The sequence below is a fragment of the Patagioenas fasciata genome, chromosome 3, assembly GCF_037038585.1.
Source record: "Patagioenas fasciata isolate bPatFas1 chromosome 3, bPatFas1.hap1, whole genome shotgun sequence".
Lineage (NCBI taxonomy): Eukaryota > Metazoa > Chordata > Aves > Columbiformes > Columbidae > Patagioenas > Patagioenas fasciata.
Window position 1 is genome coordinate 19,999,097 of NC_092522.1, and position 20,738 is coordinate 20,019,834.

Below are 20,738 nucleotides of genomic sequence, written 5' to 3' on the forward strand. Positions count from 1 at the left end.
CTAGTGCCCTGTGCTATAAAAAGTCTATTTGCTTCCTCCTCACCACAGTGCAAGCCTGTTTTATGTTTTACTTGTACATCAATTAAGGTTGCATTTCCACTACACAAACGTGCCTTCTTTAGGCTACAAGATCAAGCCTGTACACTGACAGAGCAGAGCAGAGATCAGCTGTGCTTCCACCCTTCCCCTGCCCTGATTTAAGCTTGAGCTACCTGGCAATTTTGTACTCTGTTTAGTAGAGTTCCTGCATGCAACCACGGCTAGTTTGAGCAGAGGGTAGTGGTTTTCCCCTAAGGATTAAAACCAGAGTGCACCTGCTGCAGTGGAGTCTCATTGCAGAGGGGCTGAGCACAGAGTGAAGCAGTATCAGTTTTCCAGCCAGGGCTTCACTGCTGCAAGAACAGTGGCCAACAGCTCTGTGTGGCACTTTATCTGCAGACCTTTAAAAAGCTGGCAGGTGCCCTTGCTTCCAGTGACGCTGCTCACATCTCAGACCTTGCAGGGACTTGTCATTCCATACCCTCAGTATCTGAAGACCACAAGAACATGAAAGCACTACTTATACTCCAGTTACTTCTTTGACAAGAACTACTCCAGATATTAGCAATCTGGTTGACAGCACTACGCAGGTTATCAATAAAACCAGCGTGTCACAGTGTTTGCGTTGCCACACCTCTGAACACCCAAAGCATTTCATAATCATTTATGAAGTTTCGTCATTAAGAGGAATATTCTGAGAAGTTGTTCCCTTTGCTCTATGTAGGAGGGAAAGAAATCTCAGCACAGAGATAGAGTAACCTGTTCTTACTGTCATGTCTCATCAGTAAGGAGCTGCCAACATCTCCTGAAGAGAAATCCTTCTAGATTAGCAGATCATTAATCCATCCACAGCAGATACACTCGGTGCCATCATGACTGCAGTGTGTATAGATGCTTGTTGCAGTTATGAACTTCAAACTCAGATTTTGATCTTCCTGGGCAAGATACTGCAGGTTTCATAATGCTTGCAGTATTGATTAGGGACTCATTTCCATGTTGTCCTCAGACAAATATAAACTCACTACTGTATATTGGATCAACTGAAAGTTTGGAGCAAAGATCCCAACTTTCCATTTCTTGCCCATTTTGGATGAATAATGAAAATGTAAATGTCAAAAAAAAGATGTGCAGATACAGACAGTAGGCACTCAGCTGGACAAGGTGGTCAAGACCCAGGACCACGTTATCCCTCTGATCTCATTTTGGTTCATCTCACATCTGCCTGCCCTGCATATACCCTGTTCCACCACTGCAAGCACAAAATTATCTGCAGCCTTCACCATCCCTAATTGCTCTCCACTTTACTGACATACTGAATTTCAAAATCTGGCCGCTTACCTGTCCTCATCCTTTCTTTAGTAATATTCCACTCTGTGACTGCATTAAGTAATCCTGTGAGGATTTCTGGAGTTAGACTGTATAGAGTACAGCCTTTATCAAGGTTCTTTTAAAGGAGAAAGGGGTTATAAGCCTGTCTTACTCTGTATGAATCCCTCTTGCTTTAATAAAGTTTTCCTTGAGGCATAGATGAATTGATTATATAGCAATTAAGAAGAAACTGAAAGCTTTCAGTGTTAAAGGCTGCTCTTCATTTATTATTACTATTACTAAACCACTGGGTCTTCAGCATATGAATGAATGAAAGCTGAGGCCTAGGGCTGCCAACACAGCAATGTCCTTCACAGTATCACAGTATGTTTGGGATTGGAAGGGACCTCAGAAGATCATCCAGTCCAATCCCCCTGCCGGAGCAGGAACACCCAGATGAGGTCACACAGGAACATGTCCAGGTGGGTTTTGAATGTCTCCAGAGAAGGAGACTCCACAACCTCCCTGGGCAGCCTGTTCCAGTGCTCTGGCACCCTCACTGAGAAGAAGTTTCTCCTCAAATTGAAGTGGAACCTCTTGTGTTCCAGCTCGATCCCATTACCCCTTGTCCTATCATTGTTTGCCACTGAGAAGAGCCTGGCTCCATCCTCACGGCACTCACCTTTTATATACTTATAGACATTAATAAGGTCCCCCCTTAGCCTCCTTTTCTCCAAACTAAAGAGACTCCCCAGGGCAGTGACTGTAAAGCTGGGAACAAAACTTTCCAGGCATTCCAGTAGACACAGAAAGATATATAGCAAGGCTGACATGGCGCTACAGGTAAAACCTAAACCAACAAATTCACTGGCTGCTTGGCTTTTGAGTGTGACTCTAAGAAGTCAGCCTAATGGGGCAATTTGCACCTTGCAGCCTTCCTGCCTCTTGAACCCAATATCAGTGTAAGAGTCTTATATTCAAACTCTAAATTAAACCTGTCGGTATAATACAATTTTTTTTTTTTTTGTTAATATTTTTAATGTTTTCCTCCACTTCGAAGTGTTGTGTCTTTTCTTGTAAATAGAGTTACCATAGACATTGAGGGCACAAGGTAATGCATCTCTCTGGAGTTTTTTAATACTGATGTTTTTTAATCAATAACCTGATATCCAATGCAGATCCTTTCATCCTCATATTTCAGAGAAAACACATGCATATACGTACATGCGTTAATGGCATACCAGTAGGCTTCCATAGCACGCTTTTTCATGTGGATAAACCAGGCAATGGGGAGCATGAGGGCTGCTCGGCTGGCGCTCAGCGCTCTGCAGACAGACACAGGGCTCCTGGTAAGCAGTTACCTAATTCTGAATCTGAGACAAATATAATGTCGATCCACGTATCACATTAACAACAGCTGGTAACAGGATATCTCTAAGGTGCAAAATGAAGAAATAATCTAGAAAGCACCATGGACAGTTGAAATAAAATTACAATGCTACATTCTTCATGTTGAAAACCTCAGGACTTCAGAACTACTTATCCTACCAATAGCCAAGAGTGGGAGAAAGCACGTACTGCACCTCTGAGCTCTGCCAGCCCAGGCGAGGCAACAATTTCCCCATCCAGCCCTGCAGATTTCTCTTGACAGCCAAAGAGCTAGGAAAAGCTTTTCCACAGGGAAATAAAAGAAAAAAAAGCTGCTGGAAACACACAACAAGCGCAGTAGGCATTTAGATGCCCAGTGTATTCCCAACACAACGGCTCAGCAGCCTGTCTGCTCCAGCCACACAGTGAAGTTTGTCGTAACTGCCACAGAGGCTGTTTACAAACCAGCAAAAATAGAAAGGCACTTCTTTAAATAAACAGTGTACTAGTAACTTTAGGAGTCCTTCGATGGGTTTGATTTAGACTCCTTGCAGTGAAAAGGAGACTAGAACTTGTGCGAGCGTCTCTGTTCTTCAGATGATGCTTCCCAGGAGACTGACATGCTCCAGAAGTTCAAGGCAACAGCTCTGGGGCTGAGCATCTCCCACCACCCATTTTGGGATGGCAGGCCAGCCCAGCAAAGAGGTAAGCAGAAAGCTAGCACAGGGCCCAATGGATCCAGTTATCTTGAGGTTTCTATCTCAATTGTTTTTTCCTCCTAAATTTGCATAATACTGAGCCAAGACCTGAGCTATATCTAAATTTAATTTTGTAAGCCAAGCACTTAGCAGTACTCTGAAGCACCATCAGGAGGACCATGCATCATCCACGTTTGTTTATTACCATGTTTGAAGACTAAGAAATGTTTCTGATGTGAAAGAGCAGTGACTTCAAGGAGAGGGAAAAATACTACCCTTCCAACAGCAAGTTTCACTGTCTTTACTACGGTGTTTTAAAAAGATCTGAGAAAATATTAGAGCAGAGAGGGGGGTAAACAGGCAGTCTGTTTCCATGATTTTGTCTCCAAGGAAAACAAAAAAGACATATTCGCTTTGCTGGTAATGGCAACCCTGTAAGCTCACGGACTGTTCTTCCCTCCATCATGCTACCCTGCCTGGGCTTTACTAGGCCAGGATTAGATGATAGCTAAGCAAACACACACAGCCACATAAAATAGATTTTTTTCCTCCAAAAATCCTAATTCATACCTCACACATGCATTTTCTTTTGTAACATCAGAAACTGGCAACCATGCAGAATATGCTGACAGAATGTTATGGTTTGCACTGGGCTGTGAAGTGTTTTTTCCTAAGGCACAGGAATAATGGCAGCTACACGTTAAAATGTAAGTTTAGCAGATTCAAATGATTATGAAACAAAACTGTTAAACAATTTCTTAAGAGGCAGCAATGTCAATGATCACGCAGTTCATCAGGAGTCAGAGCCAAACCTAGAAGCGCTTGTTCCAGCTACACAGGAATTCATTACGCTGGGAAGCACTGGCCCATGGCAATGAGTTGTCACATAGCTCTGGGCTGAACGGCACCCAGGCTGGAGTATAAATAGATTTGTGAAACCCTTCTCACCTGTTGTTGGCCTTATGGTCAGGTCATCCTCTACAAACAAGTTACAAACAACACTACTGCTGTTCTGGGTAAATGCACATATATCTGCCGTCTGAAAAGCAGGGCATGTTTTCCCCATGAAATACGTTTCCTCTTCTTACATATAAAATTGTGATTGAAGGCAGCTATAAGCCAGAAATTACTCGGATTGCAAATGTGCAAAGCTTTGGGATTTGGGCCAAGTATTCTTCAGGTCTGTTGTGAGCAAAGGATATATCTAGTTAGAAAACTTTATTCTATATAGGACCTTTTGGGTACATTGTCTCCCAAACGTGTAAATAAATGATGCCATTGCAATGCCAAATAATGAAAAGTAGCAGCGGATGACACAAAGAAGCCATGGCAAAAGACAAAGAGGAGGAGAGGGCCACTAAGGAAAGGATACAGTGGGACAGATTTATGCATTGTTGGAAATGCACTAAGGAAGATCTTAGGCCAGCTTTTACTGGGACAAGTGCAATCTGTAATTTTGAAAACAAACAAACAAACAAACAAAAACTATAGCTTCCTACAGGCATGAAACATGAACTACTGTCACCCCTGGGCAGGACCAAAAGAGGGGCACGCCGTTACCATTACCGTCAAATGGAGCATTAATGGCAGGATCACAGGGAGGTCCAGCCTGCAGGGCCACCCACCAGCACCACTGGGCTGAGTTAGCTGGAGGGTGGCCGTTCCCTGAGGAAACAGGAGCATGTTTTGTTTTCACTGAGTGATACTGAAAATAAAAAGCTGCCAGAATAATACAGCAATCAAAGCAATAGAGATCCTGGTACTGGCACAATTATGCACATGTGAAAGTCATCTTATTAGAATAGCCAACTTCCCTTCTTGAAATAACACATACTACTACTTGTATGTTTGCACTGACAGAAATGTGTCAACACTGAGCAGTTTTATAGTCTGATCTATTATATACGCTGACAGCATGCACAGACGAGGACTATTGTGAAAAGGAAGTGTCTCTACGTATAGATGTGTGCGTACAGATGTGTGTGCATCTGCAGAGGAAGCCCCAGCAGCAGCAGTTGAATCAGAGGGCATGTGACATTTGAGGCCGTGCCCGAGAGCCGGGGCACAGCTGCAGTGCCGGCCGCAGGGCACCGACGACGTCCCTTCCAGGAGCCAGCAGCAGGGAGTGACAGACCTGCACATCCTGCAGCCTTCACCCCAGTCTCCAAAGGGGGCCGAGGTTGTACGTGCTGCTCTCAAATGCAGCAGAGGTGAAACCTGTTAAACCACCATGAAAATAGCACAGCCTTTATTTATCCAGGGCACAGCTATTAGCACAGAGCATGGCTTTTACAGCTCCTTTACCACTGCCAACTGCATTCAAAGCTGTTGGGGGGCTTTTAAGGAAACACAGGGGCAGTTTGTTGGCCAGAGTTACTGTTTTTTTCAGCTAAAGATATCAAGGCAGAGTGGAGGCTTAATGGTTCGGGTCAACTCTAATTTTAACTAGAGTGGTTTTCTCACCTCTGTCTGTATCAAAGGCAGTATCACAGTATCAGGATTCAGTGTCAGCTGTCAGAGATTTGGTAGCAATGCAACCACTTTTATTCCCATCGTCACTATTTACCAAGGACTAAAATAGCCACCTCAGTGCAAATCCCCTCCCTCTGCTTGAGAGAGGGATTGCAGCACCTGGTTCCCAAGCTCACCTTTAACCTTGGCAAGAGCAAACTCTACCAGAATCACCTTATTATGATCCATGCCCCAGCTGCACCTCAGCAAAAGCAGCTCCCTTCAGGTGCATTCTTTAATTCTTTGGTCCACCTCTCACAGCAGCACCATGAAGCAGAATCAACATTCTTTACAACAGGAGCCTTCAGCCTCTGCACCATGCTTTGGGTCCAGCCTTCCTTCCTTGTCCTCCCAGTTTGCCATTCATTTTTCCATATCCTTCCCAAAGTCTTCTTGGCACTGCCAAGTTCATGCACGTACATTCTGCTGCAGGGGTTTGTGGTTGCACTTCCACAGGCAGATTCAGGGTCCAGCTAACCCATTTGCATGGCACATGCACTCCGAAGAGCGGGTAAGTCATGCCATCAGGTGTGTGCTTTGACTCTCAGTGAGAAGAAAGTGCCCATTTGAGGAAAAGATGAATTTTGCAGGCTGGATTCAGTGTATGTAGCACCAGTCTCTCTGCTCATGCAGCTTCAGAGTTCTAATGCCCCCTTGCACAGGGAGATGGCAAAAGACCACTCCCTACTCTGCAGGGGAATGTAAACTTTCTTCACTCCTTTATGGTAGACACCATATTTACCTTTTCTCCCCTGCCTTCCCTTATGACAACTCTACCTTCATCAAGCAGGAAGAACCATCTGTGACAGCCAGGGTCTGTCCTGGGCCTCTAGAAGGATGTAGGGTAAGAGTAAGCCCATGTACAAAGTTGCCATTCATCTATTTTCCTATCCTAACTTCTATGGTTTAGCAACTGCACTGCACATTAAATGAGTTAAACTGGGCCTGCAAGTGCAGCTTGCAGTTTCCTCTCTGGTGAGACTTCTGTAATAAAATTATAATAAAAATAAGTTTGAGAAGTTAAATATTTAAATTCTTATCAGTGCTGGAAGAAGGTTCAACACTGATTTGCCTTTTGTTTGTGCCATCCAAAAACCTTAGTAGCTTCTTAATGGCTTCTGAGATGTGCCCCTGTGCAAACCTGTGGCAGGAGAGCTCGTCTGAGCTGAATTAACCTTCACCCATTAAACCCTCTGCTTGTCACCAGAGACATTGTCAGCTAGATTTGATCTCACTGTTGTAGGACTGCCCCTCTTACAGGGAAACTGCCTCAGCTGGAGAGTTAAAAAAATAAAACACCTGGACAGAATAGGTACTGGCAGGCAATGCTTTATTCTCACCAGCTGTGAGGAGCAGTATGCATGAAAGCACCACTCAAGGCCAACAGAGAGTTAAGAAACCAGTTACAGGGGTTACATTTCAAACCAACTTTGCAAGTGCTACAGCTAAATGCATGAAAACACGCTCTAGAGACCTCATATCATGTGCACAAAAGCTTTTTTCCCCCCCAAGTGCAGAAGGTTCCCCCCACATTCCCAAAGGCCCAAGCATAGCCAAAGAGAAAGTAAAACTAAAGGACTGTTATTCAGCCCAGCAAAAGCAGCCTGTGCAGGGAGCACTTACGGGGCTCCGGAGGGAGAGACCTGCAGAGGAGGAAAACAGCAAGAATAACTTTTGAGGTAGAGGAAGCAAAACCAGGAGGCCCTCGAGAGATGCCAGTTGCTTAATTAAAACAAAACAAAACAAAAAAGGCAGAAAAGCAACCTGTTGAAATAGATCTCAGGCAGTAGCAAACTGCAGGTGCTTAAGGAAGTGACATAGTTCCAGATCTGCAATTTAAACAAGGGGCAATGGGTACCAACTAGAACACAAGAGGTTCCACTTATATATGAGATCTGCAAGGACTGTGGCTTCCGCTGCAGGATCTCCAGAAACACTGGTGTTTCAGAGCCAGGTCCCTGGCTTAGATCGCATACCAAGACTTCATAGAGATGAGTTCCTGAGTACTCCCTGCTACCAAAAGTTGGGAGTTCAAAAAAAAAAAACAAACAAACAGCAGCACAAAACATTTTAGAAGAGTCTACTAAATAATTTTGCCACTTTAATACTGTACTAAAAAGAGATTCCTTAAGAGGTGCCACAGTGCAACCATTTTATCTGGCAAGTTAGAGTCCTGCATAGCTTCAGACATACCGAACAATGCAGCACATAAACATAAGACCATAAAATTCCTGGAATGGTCAGATCTCCCTGGATTATTCTTTGACCTCCCAGCTTCCTACAAGGTCCTTGTATCTGTCAAGAACCTGTCAAGGCGCTTTTAAACTTCCATGGGCCCAGTGTGTCTCATGCTGTTATTTTCCTGTTTTTTCTTCTCCCCAAAACTTCTATTCTTCTTTCTTTCAAAACCCTGCCAGTATATGGAAGATTATGTGAACACAGATAAGGCTGCTTTGTTTTCATATCTGACTACACAGATGCACCAACATCTGCTGCTTTCAGCCCTTCCACTCTTCTCTCATCACTCCTCCCTCTTGTGCTTCCAAATCTGTGTATGGTGAAGGACTGGCACATCTCCTCCTCACTGTTTCCTGAATCTCAGGTTCAGAAGTGCTTTACTGGTCTGCATAGAAGGCAAATTCTTCACATCTCAAAAGACGGAAAGACATTTAGAAAATCTATATAGTTTTAAAAAAATATACCTTGTCCCACAATGCCTGCACACAGCTTACCTTTGCCCAGGACACCCTCAGCCCACTCACTGCCCAGCCAGCACCCCATGTGCAAGGTGTCACAGCCCCCTGCCACAAACCGCTCTCCTGCCCCTCCCCAGGGGTACCTCAGGGTGCTGGGTGGCAGTCAGATGGCACCCGTCACCTCACCACATCAGTCCATTGCATGTGGTGCACAGGGGACCACAGACAGGACGCATCCCCTGAAACGGGAAGAAAATTTCAGTGCATCTGGTGAGGTTTCTGCTGTCATTGGACTGGGGCTGTGAGCCTGACCTAGACATCTCAGGCCATTGCACCAGCAGCTACCAGAGACTTGTAAAGGGGCTGCCCGGCAGTTCGGCATCCGCTGCATACACTGGCATATACAGTGAGCTGCACATCCTCCCATAACCCCACTGCGTACCTTCTGGGCAAGCAGGTCCTGGCTTCTCATTCTATGCTTCTGAAATCAAACCATCTCTTCCTACAGTTCTAATGCTTCCAAAGCCCATCTCTTACTTTGTAAGTAAAAATATATGTATGTGCACATCTCTTAATTTCTATGTATATAAATATAGTATTTTCCTTTTTACAGTTACAAATTGCATTTACACACAGGTTTTATTTTTTTGGTATCTGTGCAAACTTCTTAGGGAACATGAGGTCAAGACATAAAACTTTAGAAAAATTCTTTTTTAAAATATTTTTTATTTTTAAAGAATTCTTAAATTTTTTTTATTAAGTTTTTTAAGATTTTTAAGTTTTTTTTAAAGTTTTTTTAAGGTTTTTTTTTTTTTTTTTTTTTTTTTTTTTTTTTTTAAACCAACATCAAAATATATTAAGTAAATGTGTAACTATAAACTCTATCAGGTAAATCCTCTTCTTCAAACACACGGAATAAAACGAATGCCACCACCACATCCACCTTTGCCTCCAGCTGTCCCACTCCACACCCCTCCTTCTGTTTCCTGGAGCACATCAAGCCTTCACATTCAGGTTCAAAAGATCCCAGAGGTTTCTTGTCACATACTGAGGCTGGTTGGTGGCATACTTCTTCAGGCTGGGGCCCATCACTTCGTCAAGGCTCTTTGCAAGCTTGGTGAGCACAGCCCTGACACTGCCGCTTCGGACAGGCAGGGCCTTGTTTCCCAAAAGGAACCAGAGCGCAGGCAGGACATAGCGGTGGACGAATTGAGGTTTCCGGGGATAAACAGTGGCCACAAGCACTGCCAGGTGAGAGAGACAAACAGATTAACAGCCGTAATGTAAACAAGTACGTTCCTTGTACCTACAAGTACCTACAAGTTTTGGTTCTTGGAAGGCTTTTCTGGCTAATATCAACAAGCACAAAGGGCCCAATGGTCCAGAAACAGGCAACAGTGGCTGATCATCCACTGAACAGCATAACCAACCTCTGAGGACCTTAATTTCTCCAAATCAGAGGCTTTGTATCCATGATAGACTTATCAAAGTGAATAATACACATTTTGTAAATAATTTCACTATCTGCTTCTGCATTACAAATGCCAAAAATGGCAAATCGCTGTTTATTTCCGTTAAGAAGTTGTCTAAACCAGCTGCTGAAGATTTTGAAATGCAGCTCAGAGAGGTAATTGAAAGATTTCTAACAAAAGGATGATTACTTTTTTTGTGACCTTTGACAAAGAATGACAGAAGTCCCGTGTGGCTGTTCCTTTTGCTTAGTGGCACACAGCAAACAGCAGTATGACACCACACTTCAAAACTTCAGCCCAGAAAAGATGTGTGTTGCTTGACAGTTTTCTTACAAACATCAGTGACTAACTGAGGTCTGTGACAGAAGGGTCCAAACTGAGGTTTTTTCCCCTCATACTTAGTGGCTTCTAATGAACAGCTGTTTCAAACTTCAGAATGTCTTAGATAATTACCCAAACCCCATTGCCATGGCATTTGAGCATCTCACGAGTTTAATGGCAATTGCCCTCACAACATTCCCTAAAATAGGGGAACAGAGAAAAATCTTACACAGGCGCCTGATATTTAACGCATTCTGCACATTCTCTCTGACGTCTGTTCTCAGCTCATTTTCTGAACTGAGCTCTATTAAATACAAACAAAAATTTACTATCAATAAGCTCCTTGCATGGCAGATTTTGCTGAGAGATCAAAATCTGAAATGGTCTGAAGAGAGCTTTGTTATCTTCTGTTCAGTAGAAACGTTATGCAGTAACTATTTATTATTTTGTAGTGGAAGGACCTTCATTTCCTCTATGCTGTTAATCTAGCATCAGTCATCAACATTTAAACGGCTCCTGACAGTACCTAAAACCAACTCTAGTAAGCAGGAAAAGGGTACCTATTTTAAAATAGGAGTTAATTTATGTTTAAATGCTATTAAACACAGTGGTCACTATGGAGCTTCAGAACAAAAAGAGCTGTCTGTTCCCACTGAATCCCAGAGAGAACATCTGCGCTTTCTAAAGTAGTTCCAATTTATGTTCAAATGCTGTATTTGAAAAAGAGATTAAAATAACTGTAAAAGTAAATTTTATGTTTACAGAGATTTACTTTATCCAAATTATCTTTAAAGGCCCTTTTATATTTGTTATGGCTAAACATGCCCTTTTGAGATTCATAATGAAGAAGCAAAGTGTATTAAACCTTGGATTAAAAGATGCTGGCATAACTAGAAGTGGATTTAGTCCTAATTAAAGCAAGGCTATAAATACTCTTCTCTAGTATATATTGAGATTATAATTTTTTCCATTCATTGGCTATTGCTGGACAGAGCAAGCTACTATTATAAATCAATTATCAGCTGTACTTCCAGTGTGTTGCACACTGCTGATACAGTAGACTGTTTGTACATCCTGAAATGAGTCCATATGATATCTGCAATACAGGCAGGGAGCCTCAGTGGGTTGGGCTGAACTGCCTCCTTCTGCCCCTAAATCCTGCCTTGCACAAAGTCCTTGCCTGTAATATGTGTGTTGAGTTTTCACCTACACTGTGACCCCCCAGGCTCTGCAGGACTCCGCCTCAAAAGTTTCCAACAGGACAACAAGAATCCTATGATGACAAAACAAACCGATCCTCAGAAATACCAGTTGCCACAATTTTTTTTCTAAAGGATGTTGGTTCGCTGTAGAACAGGGACCTCTTAGAGACCTCCATGACCTTTACTGTACTGTACTTCAAAGAGAGAAGTCAGCCAGGGTATTTTTAGGCCTTCTCTTTCCTGGAGGCGGGTCCTGAGATGCCTCAGTGAGAGCTCAGCGCTGGAGCCCAAGCGCTGTTCTTCTCTCACACACTGCAAGCCTCTGCAGAGGCCAGGCAAACCCCTGCCAAATACACCAAGTACAAGTATTTTGCAGGAGGAACAAGCTCAGGACCTTCTGGTGTTTGATAAGCGACTGCACTGTCTATTCTGAGGTATTCCCTCTAAATATTCCCTCTGAAGACTTCAAGAAGTGGAGATTAGTTGAAGAAGGCAATACCTGTGAGACGTTCAATGACATCCAGCAGAGCTTTGCCGCTGAGGTAACGCGCTCGGTGGGCAAAGATTTGCAGCAGCAATGTGTTATCTGAAAGAGAAACATGTATTTCTGCTCACTCTTCCGAGGTTATAAGAAAAAAAAAATAGTTAAAAAGGGAAGGAGGGGAAAAGGCAGAGGTAACTGCATTTTGTAAAATGAAGGAAATTTATGCCAGTTTCTGAGTCCTTTACTTCTTTCCTTCAGCTTACTTGGGAGGATTTTAAATTCAAAAAGAAAAGTTCTCATTTCACATTTGTAAATCCAGAGTTAACTGCTGTACAATGAGCTGTGTTAAAGCTTCCACATCAGGGCCCTCAAAATTTAAATCACCTGTAAGCAATGAAAATGTTTTGCATCCTGGAGCTTTGCAGAAGTGACCTCCTCCCTTGTCTAAGGAAAAGGATGAGAAGGCTCAAGAGTCCACGCATCCATTCACACTTTAAGGATAAGCTGGTGTTAAATCTTTAAACTACCTGTTGGGATCTATGGACAACACTCCAAGTTACTCTTACAAGAGATAATTGCTGCTCATTGCCAACACCATCCACTCTCAGGTGCTCTTATACTATCTCTGAAATCAGATCTCGGTAGAGAGACTGAAAAACAACCTGATTTCCCAATACTTGACTGCCATATATATTTTAACATCTCCTGTGCTGCCTGTTTTGGATTTGAGGTCTTGTTTTAATTAATAAACTGCTGCCTGAATTGGTCTGCAAGCCTCCAGTCTCACTGCTTTGATAAGCCAAGCAAAGCTTTTCTTGGAGGTAGAATGTTTGTGGGATGCACTACGATACCTCGCAGTGTCACCGGGAGTGGCACCAATAGGTAGAGTAAGCAACCTGCTTCTTTGTGAACCACTACAGAGTCAAATCCCAAAGGGGTTTTAAGTAGTACTGTGCTATTAAGTGCTCCGTTTTGCCTGAGATATAAAAAAGGTAGTCCCTAACAATCTCCTTGTGAGTGTGCAGTAATGAATCCGTTCTGCTACGCTAATTAAGCTTCTGCTTTGGTAATTACACTCTTCTCATTCATCTTTTCAAACAGACACTTCACTTTTTGTCCCACCCTCTTGCAGTATTGTCAGATGCTGTTTCACATTTGCTCTTCCTCCCCAGGGAGTTACCTTACAGCTGCTGCTTTGAAAAAAGATCTGGAGGTCTTGTGGAAGCACAAAATGTTAATTTGTCATTAATATTGGTATCTACATAGATTTTCAGGGGAACACTTGGGTTTGGGATGGGTGAGGGGGAGCTGCTTGTTTTCTTGTTTTTGTAGGAAGATAAGTATGTTAGCAGTATTCAACTTTCACTTTGAGAGTTTCAAATGCTCGGTACATTTTGAAACATTAAAGCTCAAGTAAATAACAAATTCACCCAGCAGTTACTTTTGCTGCCTTGAGAGACCTAAAGACAGAGGAGCTTTTAATAGCTACTAGAGAAAACAAGGCAACAGGCAGTCTGGTTCTTACTAACCCAGCTTTAATTCCCTGTACTACGTATCAGCTAAACCTGCTGGCCACAGGACAGGCAGCCCCGCAGTTGCTGTATTGAGCAGAGGAATCTGCTTCTCCGCACTCTCATTTTCACTGCGTTCCCCTCTTTGCTATGTTGACAACTACAGGGAAATTCCCCCTCCCCTCTCTCAGAGTGATGGTTCCTCTGGGAACCATCTGGGGCTGCTGGTCTGACTCCATGCCCTGGTGTCAGGCAGTGGCCATCTGAAGGGCATTTCTTTCATGACAGAGAACAGGGCAGGACAGATGTCAGAGGAGACAGCAAGATGTCTTGGTCCCATTGCAGTTGAGCTTGATTTGCTGATTCACCTCCACCTACAAGGTGGCTCCCTTGAGTGGGATTATGGTCCCAGGTCACAGCTAATGAATGTGTGTGGTCTTCAGCTGGGGACATCCAAACCAATGCCAGGGTTAAGGTAAACAAACTATTCAGGCACTATTGGGAAGCAAATTAGTTTGGTTTTAGGTAGAATTTTTGTCTAACAGATGGGGGGGGGTGTTTTATGTTCTTTATTTGTTTGTATGTCATTTGGGGTTTTTTTGTTTCACATCAAGTGATCAAACAATTTTCTAACCAGCTTGCATTTTTGCATGGATCATTAAAGGTGGCAGATGAGGAAGTCTCACCTAAAGCTCAGAATATGAGGCATGTCAACACAGAGCCTCGGTGCAATAGCTGGGCTCTTAGCTATTAAACTCATAGGAGCAATGGGGCAAGAGGTTGTGCTCTCTTACTCTTTGCTAGGAGCATTGAACAATCCTTTAGCGTTCTGGGGTGGTTTTGTCACTTTATAGCATATGGTATGGTTTTGCTCATGCATTTTTCCAGTAGAGCCTTCCTTCCCCCAGTAAAGCCCTAGGGTCTTGAATTTTGAAATATCTGTGATTCAGTTACCTGTTTGAACTTTTACAAATGTCCACAAAAATGAGCAGAACAAAAAATATATATCCCACCTTGTTTGCTTGAGAACCTGTCTCTGAGTAAAGCCACTGTGATAAGAGACAGATGCACCTTGCTCCTGTTCTAGCATCTGCCAGCATGGAAAATTTACAGTGACCTCTCAGAATTGGTGAGAGGGGAATGACGGAAAGCTTCATACAAAACCCTGAAGGGATCTATTTGCCACATCCTCTCTTAGCAGGATTCTGCAACTTTTCCCACACCTTCTCCCACGCACCACAAAAAAATCAGTAAGGGCCAAGAGCAGTAAAGGTCTCACCCTCCTCTCCTGCTTCATGATTAGGAACAACCCAATACTTGGAATACAGAAAGGCAGCAGGTCAGCAGATTCACTGAGTTTGCAAAGCAGCTGATGTGGAGAAGTTGTTAATTTCACTTTAACACCTGCCTCTTCAACACTGAATTTTTCAGGCATATTCACCCAGTGCTGCATTTTCACAGCTGACATAAGTCTGTGTGGCAAGAGAATTTACAGCAGACCTTGGCTATAGCAATCTTGCCCCATGCAGAACAACGTTTGGAATAAGCCATCATTTACAGCTTGATTTATCTTGATTTATACTTGTTTATTCTAAAGAAGTGGGAAAGAAGCCCAGCAAGAGCAAAGAGCCTCCACCACACTTCCCCCTATGTGTTTCAAGGAAAAAGCACATTCCTTTCATCTTGTTTTAGTGGTTGTAAACTTAACAGAGTGCACATATTAGAAATCCAATTCAATAAAAACAAAATGCATGCAGTTTCCCAGGAAAAACAGTCATGACAGATGCTAGTCACTTCCCTCATGCTCTTATAGTGGAAACTTAAAATAATCCCTAGAATGTCATCTCTGTAATAATCAGATCTATGACCCAGGTGATAAGCAGTGTCCATTCAGCTACACATCCCAACATGATACAACCGATTGGAATAAAAAGAATGCAGGCAGGACTTCATACACATCTTGCAGCAGCTGGATGTTCCCACAGACAACAACAGCCATCCACAGACTTAGCACTCACTTGGCTCTGAGATGGAGGAGCCGCAGCTGGGGAGAGTCAGTGTCAGAGGTCAGCCTTACCTAGGTGATCAATGCATGCTTCCAGCACCTTCACAGCTGCAGCATAAATCCCCAAGTGCTTTGAGTTCAGGTTCTCAGTGACTGCTGCTATCAGAGAGGTCAGGACTGGGTATAAGGCATCTCCAAGTATGGGTGTCATCAAAGCCAGTGCCTCCAGCGCCTGCTGGTTCACTTTCTTGTTGCAATCCTGAAGTCTCAGGACAAAAGCGTCAAAAATCTGTTAAGAAAACAAAGGACAGGAAATCTGGATTAAAATGTTCTTGTTTCAAGGAGAGATGTAGAAACAAGCACCCAGAAATGTAAAATATAATGTTTTCTGTTAGGTCAGCACTTACTAGCACAATTTCACTGTTTTCTTATGGGCTACTCACTGTAGTGGTTGCACCTAATGGTGGTTGGAAAGATCTTCATATTTTATTAAGAGGTTTGAGTGCAGACAGGATAGTTCATATGGTGTTTCTCTCTATATTATTTACATTATTATTTACATAAATCATCGCTACAAATCATTAAATTAATCCCATTTTAATAATGCAATATCTTTGGTGCAGAGGTATGAAAACAGGTATTTATGATACCCATTTTTCCATAAAGTTGCCTCAAGTACTGAGGGCAGTATTGATTTTGCCAAAACTGTGGCTGGATGTGATCCAAGTTTTGTTTTTATCTGTCTCAGAACCTGCATCTGGAGGAGTGCAGGGCTCTGATGAACTCTTCAGTACCCAGACCATTTGTCTAGCTAACAGGTAGACTTCTGAAGTTTAATGTGTTGTGTAGTTCTCATTAGAGCAGGTTCAGTCCCTAGACAGCCACATTATCAGGCACCATTTGCTGGAAAAGGGGAAAAAAAACAGCTGCTGGGAGGAAAAGGAAGAGATCTGTCTCTAGCCATTGTCTTCCTCTTTCCAAAGGGAAAAAAGGGCCCACAGGAAGGGTGAGAATGGTCCCAATCAGGAAAGGGATGAGGATAGAAGTAAATAGGCAGAGTTGTGTCTGCAATAGAAGAGAAAGTTTACAGGAGTATCCTTTAATTTTTGGTTTTTTTAATCAATGCATCCTGATACTTCTCCTCCACCCCAACTGATTTCTCTTCTAGGGAATAATTTCCAGCCTTTCAGTGGCTGTATTTCCTTTGTTTTAACCTAACTGGTAGTAAGATACAGCAAAAGCTACAGCAACAGGAAATTCTGTCTCATGAACAGCACCAAGAGACACCTACCAGAGAAATACAGTTGGACTGAAATTGCTTGCCCTGATGCCTGGAGTTGAATGAAATTATTTGGGGTGAGAAGAGACCAGCCTGTCCCAGACAGCTAGTAGGTAACATAAGACGCACTGTTTTAACTTTACTGGTACAGGCTTGGGAAGGGACCTAACAGGAAAGGAGCGATGGAGATGCCCTACCTACCTGGGAAATGTTAGTGGAGATGAGCTGGGGGTTGTTTTTGCAGTGGTCAAGGAGGAGCAGCACTCCCTCCATTCTTGTCTGAAAGTCCTTAGCTGTCAGGAGCTTGCAAAGCTCCTGGCGCTGTTCAGTCTCTTCCTGTGATGGGCGACGGGCTGTCTGACGGACTGTCTGACGGACTGTCTGACGGACTGTCTGATGGACTGTCTGGCGGGCTGTCTGGCAGGCTGTCTGGCGGGCTGTCTGGCGGGCTGTCTGACGGACTGTCTGACGGACTGTCTGAGAGGGTGGCATGGGTACATAAGAGACAGACCTTAAAATGGAAAATAAAAACAAAGTTAGACCTTTTGGTGATAATATCTCCCTTTGGTTAATTGTGAGGAATGCAACTTGAGAAGACTTCCTAATGATGTGATTTCAGCTAGATCTTTATCTGAAAAGCAGCTTTGATCTCATGACAATCATTACAGGAGACAATCTGGACTTAACATTATCACTAGTGCTTACTGAGGAAAACCAAGGCACCAAGGATGGGATGCATCTCATTTATCTTCAGGTGTCTTCCCAGGTACTCATCCAGCTTCCCTATGTGTGGAAAAGTAGGCACTACAAAGTCTAAATGCCTCATCTTATGGCAGGTGTCTGTATTATAAGGAAATTAATTGTCCTGGAGAAGTGCCTCTACAACAGGTATGGGAATCTGGATAAATAGCTCAGATGCATCTGAGCAGATGAATCCTACCCAGACAGATCAAGGGGCATAACTGAAGGGATCCAGAGGATCAGTAACAGAGGCAAAAACTGAAGCCAGCCATCCCGCTACTGCGCTCACATTATTGCTTCCTTAGCAGCTGGATCCACAGCTTGACAAACCCAATGGGAACAATTCTCTTGGATCAGCCTCTCTCTGCCATGAGCACGAGAAGCTCCTAACCCCACTACTGAGGTGTGCGGTGATCTTCCTGCCACTGCTGAGCACAACAGAGCTAAATAAATCCACTCTGTTATCAGAGAAGGGCAGGTACAGGTAGCTCTCTCACCAGCATGGGGAGACAGCAAGGACCAAACTCCTATCTTGAATGCTGACTGAGGCACAAGGGAAAAAAATATGCTGTCCATCAACCAACCAATAATGGGTCTCAATGACATGAATAGCTACAGAGTCCACATTGATATGTCTCTTGACCAGAACTACCAGTACTGTTTTTGAGTCAGAAAGCAATGACTCAGACAGGCCAAACAAAATGCATAGGAAGTGCTATTTTTGGGAATGGCATCTTGGTTCTAGAATGGGACTTCTCATCAAATCACCCATCTCAAAAAGACTCCACTGAGATAATAATACCCTGATTGAAATTACTTGTCCCAAACCAAACAGCAGAGAAATGGCCCTCTCGCAGCCTCCACAACACTGTCCTCGCCACCGCACTGGATTTTCTGAACTAAAACTGGTGGGTGTCTCTTCCTCTCTCTCAATTTTTGTGGAAAACCCTCCAGAGAACTTGTGTTCAGCCTAATGTAGAAGTAGACATTTTTGATCACGAAATATTTGTGGGGCAAGGAAACAATCTCTGGTACCCCTTGTCTCCACCAGAAAGATTTATTTGAGGAAGAGACATGCAAAGCTTGTCATGTGCTTTGTCAGATATAACAGAAGTGCTCAGTACCCTTCATTAGAAGGCAAGTTGTCCTGGGGCATCATCAAGCCATTTTTCTTAGACTCCTTGGCAGAAGGAGGTTTCTTAGACTCCTTGGCAGAAGGAGGTTCCTTAGACTCCTTGGCAGAAGGAGGTTCCTTAGACTCCTTGGCAGAAGGAGATTCCTTAGATTCCTTGGCAGAAGGAGGTTCCTTAGACTCCTTGGCAGAAGGAGGTTCCTTAGACTCCTTGTCAGAAGGAGATTCCTCAGACTCCTTGGCAGAAGGAGGTTCACATTCATGGTCTTCTGTCCCCTACACAAATATATAAAAAAACATGAATCTATAGAAGATAAAAGAGGAAATTATTTGTTTAAAACACAAATTATAACCAGGAAGGATCACTGCTACCAAGAAAGGCTTAGGAAAACATTTCCTAACTTAGAGAGGGAGATGGGCCAGAGATCCAGTGATGTCTACTATTTGTTTTCAATAACATAAGGTAGGTTATAGGTGCTACCATAATGGGCAGCAATACAAAATCCAGAATTCATTAGTCTTGTGCACAAGAATAATGCAAACTGTTAAGGAAACAAACTGGTGGGAAACATTTGGACTTTCTGGAGGGTGGCCCATTGTGTTGGGAGTTAATTTGGTTTACGCTCATTCTCCCTATCCCCGACAAAGGCACATGCCTGTCTAGAATGTAAATGAAAAGGAATGAAAAAAAATAGGGATGATTTTCCATGGGATGCTGAATTCATGAAGCTTCCTCCGGCTTCAGAGAGCATAACAGCAGGGCAGTGTTCCCAGAATACACACAATATGCGTACTAATTATGATTGCCTTGTGCATCTTTTGTATATTTGGAAATTTTTTTGGCACTAATACTTCATCTGTTGCAAAGACTCTATTACCTTCAGAAGCACTATTCTCCCTTCCTTGCTTTATTGGGGGGTGTGGGGAGTAGCATTGGGTTTTTTTAATGCTTGATGGTAGAACCATTTTCTCCTACTTTCCTTTCCTGTTTGTGGCTGATATTCAAAATACACCCACTTTCTTTCTAACTATACTAGTTCATTCACTGTCTGAAGATAAACAGGCTAAGGATCAACAGCTCATTCCCAGGAGCAAAATGATTCAGCAGAAGAAGAATGAGGTAAAGAAAGATTATATATGTTTAATCTCATATTAGCAATCTCAGTACTAGCATAAAGAAGACATTTCTCCTGCCAAGCACTTACCTTCCGCTTAATCATTGCCATAACAGCTTCCAAGTCCCGTGAGGGGGCAGACTTTTTCAAATAACTATCAAATTTTGGATGACTCATCAATAAATTCAGCATCTTCCGTCCATAATATCTAACATAGGAAAAAGAGAAATTAATACAGACTACTACTGTCTTTTCTCCCTGGCCTTGTGAATAAAGGAAGGAAAAGCGTTAATAAACTGATATTTTAAACTCATCATGTGTAATACCTGCATGAGGAGGTATTACCTCTTCAGCAAAGAGATTTACCTCCTCTTACTGCAACTGCACAATGCTACCAGCTGAACACAAGAGGAGAACATAGGGTAACAGGAAAATACAATTTCACTCTGAAACTGAGGGTATGCTTCTGTGGAAGCGGAAGATCCCATGGGACAAGTGAAGACCACCTCCTGCTTGGATGTCATGGCTTATTTGCAGTGTCTTGCTGCCATTGCACAATAATTTACTTCCCCTTAACTGACAGAGAATCTAGGACAGATGACCTCATGCTTACTATTTATTATTCTATACGACATGTATGCACATGGGCAGCTAATTGATCATGTGTTCTTCACATCTATTAATGGGAATATAATTAATAATCAGACTAATGGTTTGGTTTGGTTTTTGGTTAGTTGTTTTGGTTTTGCTACTATGAAACTTCAGCTACTGTGAAGAGGAAATTTGGACGTCATTCAGCCACAGCCAACAACATTATACAATGATTGGGAAGAAAAATTTGTGACTACAATAGGCA

General features: G+C 43.0%; 1 protein-coding gene across 1 annotated transcript in view; it reads right to left on the reverse strand.

Annotated features, from left to right (window-relative positions):
• Window positions 1-9,451: 9,451 nt before the first annotated feature.
• The window catches only part of LOC136099674 (TOG array regulator of axonemal microtubules protein 2-like), a 39,818-nt gene continuing 28,531 nt past the window's right edge, over window positions 9,452-20,738 (reverse strand). The window contains exons 12-18 of the mRNA XM_071807263.1: window positions 19,973-20,090; window positions 18,760-19,043; window positions 17,315-17,405; window positions 17,096-17,272; window positions 15,688-15,904; window positions 12,115-12,201; window positions 9,452-9,864 (exon numbers count right to left, since the gene is read on the reverse strand). Coding sequence (XP_071663364.1) covers window positions 9,617-9,864; window positions 12,115-12,201; window positions 15,688-15,904; window positions 17,096-17,272; window positions 17,315-17,405; window positions 18,760-19,043; window positions 19,973-20,090 — 1,222 coding nt within the window. The 3' untranslated portion in view covers window positions 9,452-9,616. The remainder of the gene's footprint in view (window positions 9,865-12,114; window positions 12,202-15,687; window positions 15,905-17,095; window positions 17,273-17,314; window positions 17,406-18,759; window positions 19,044-19,972; window positions 20,091-20,738) is intronic.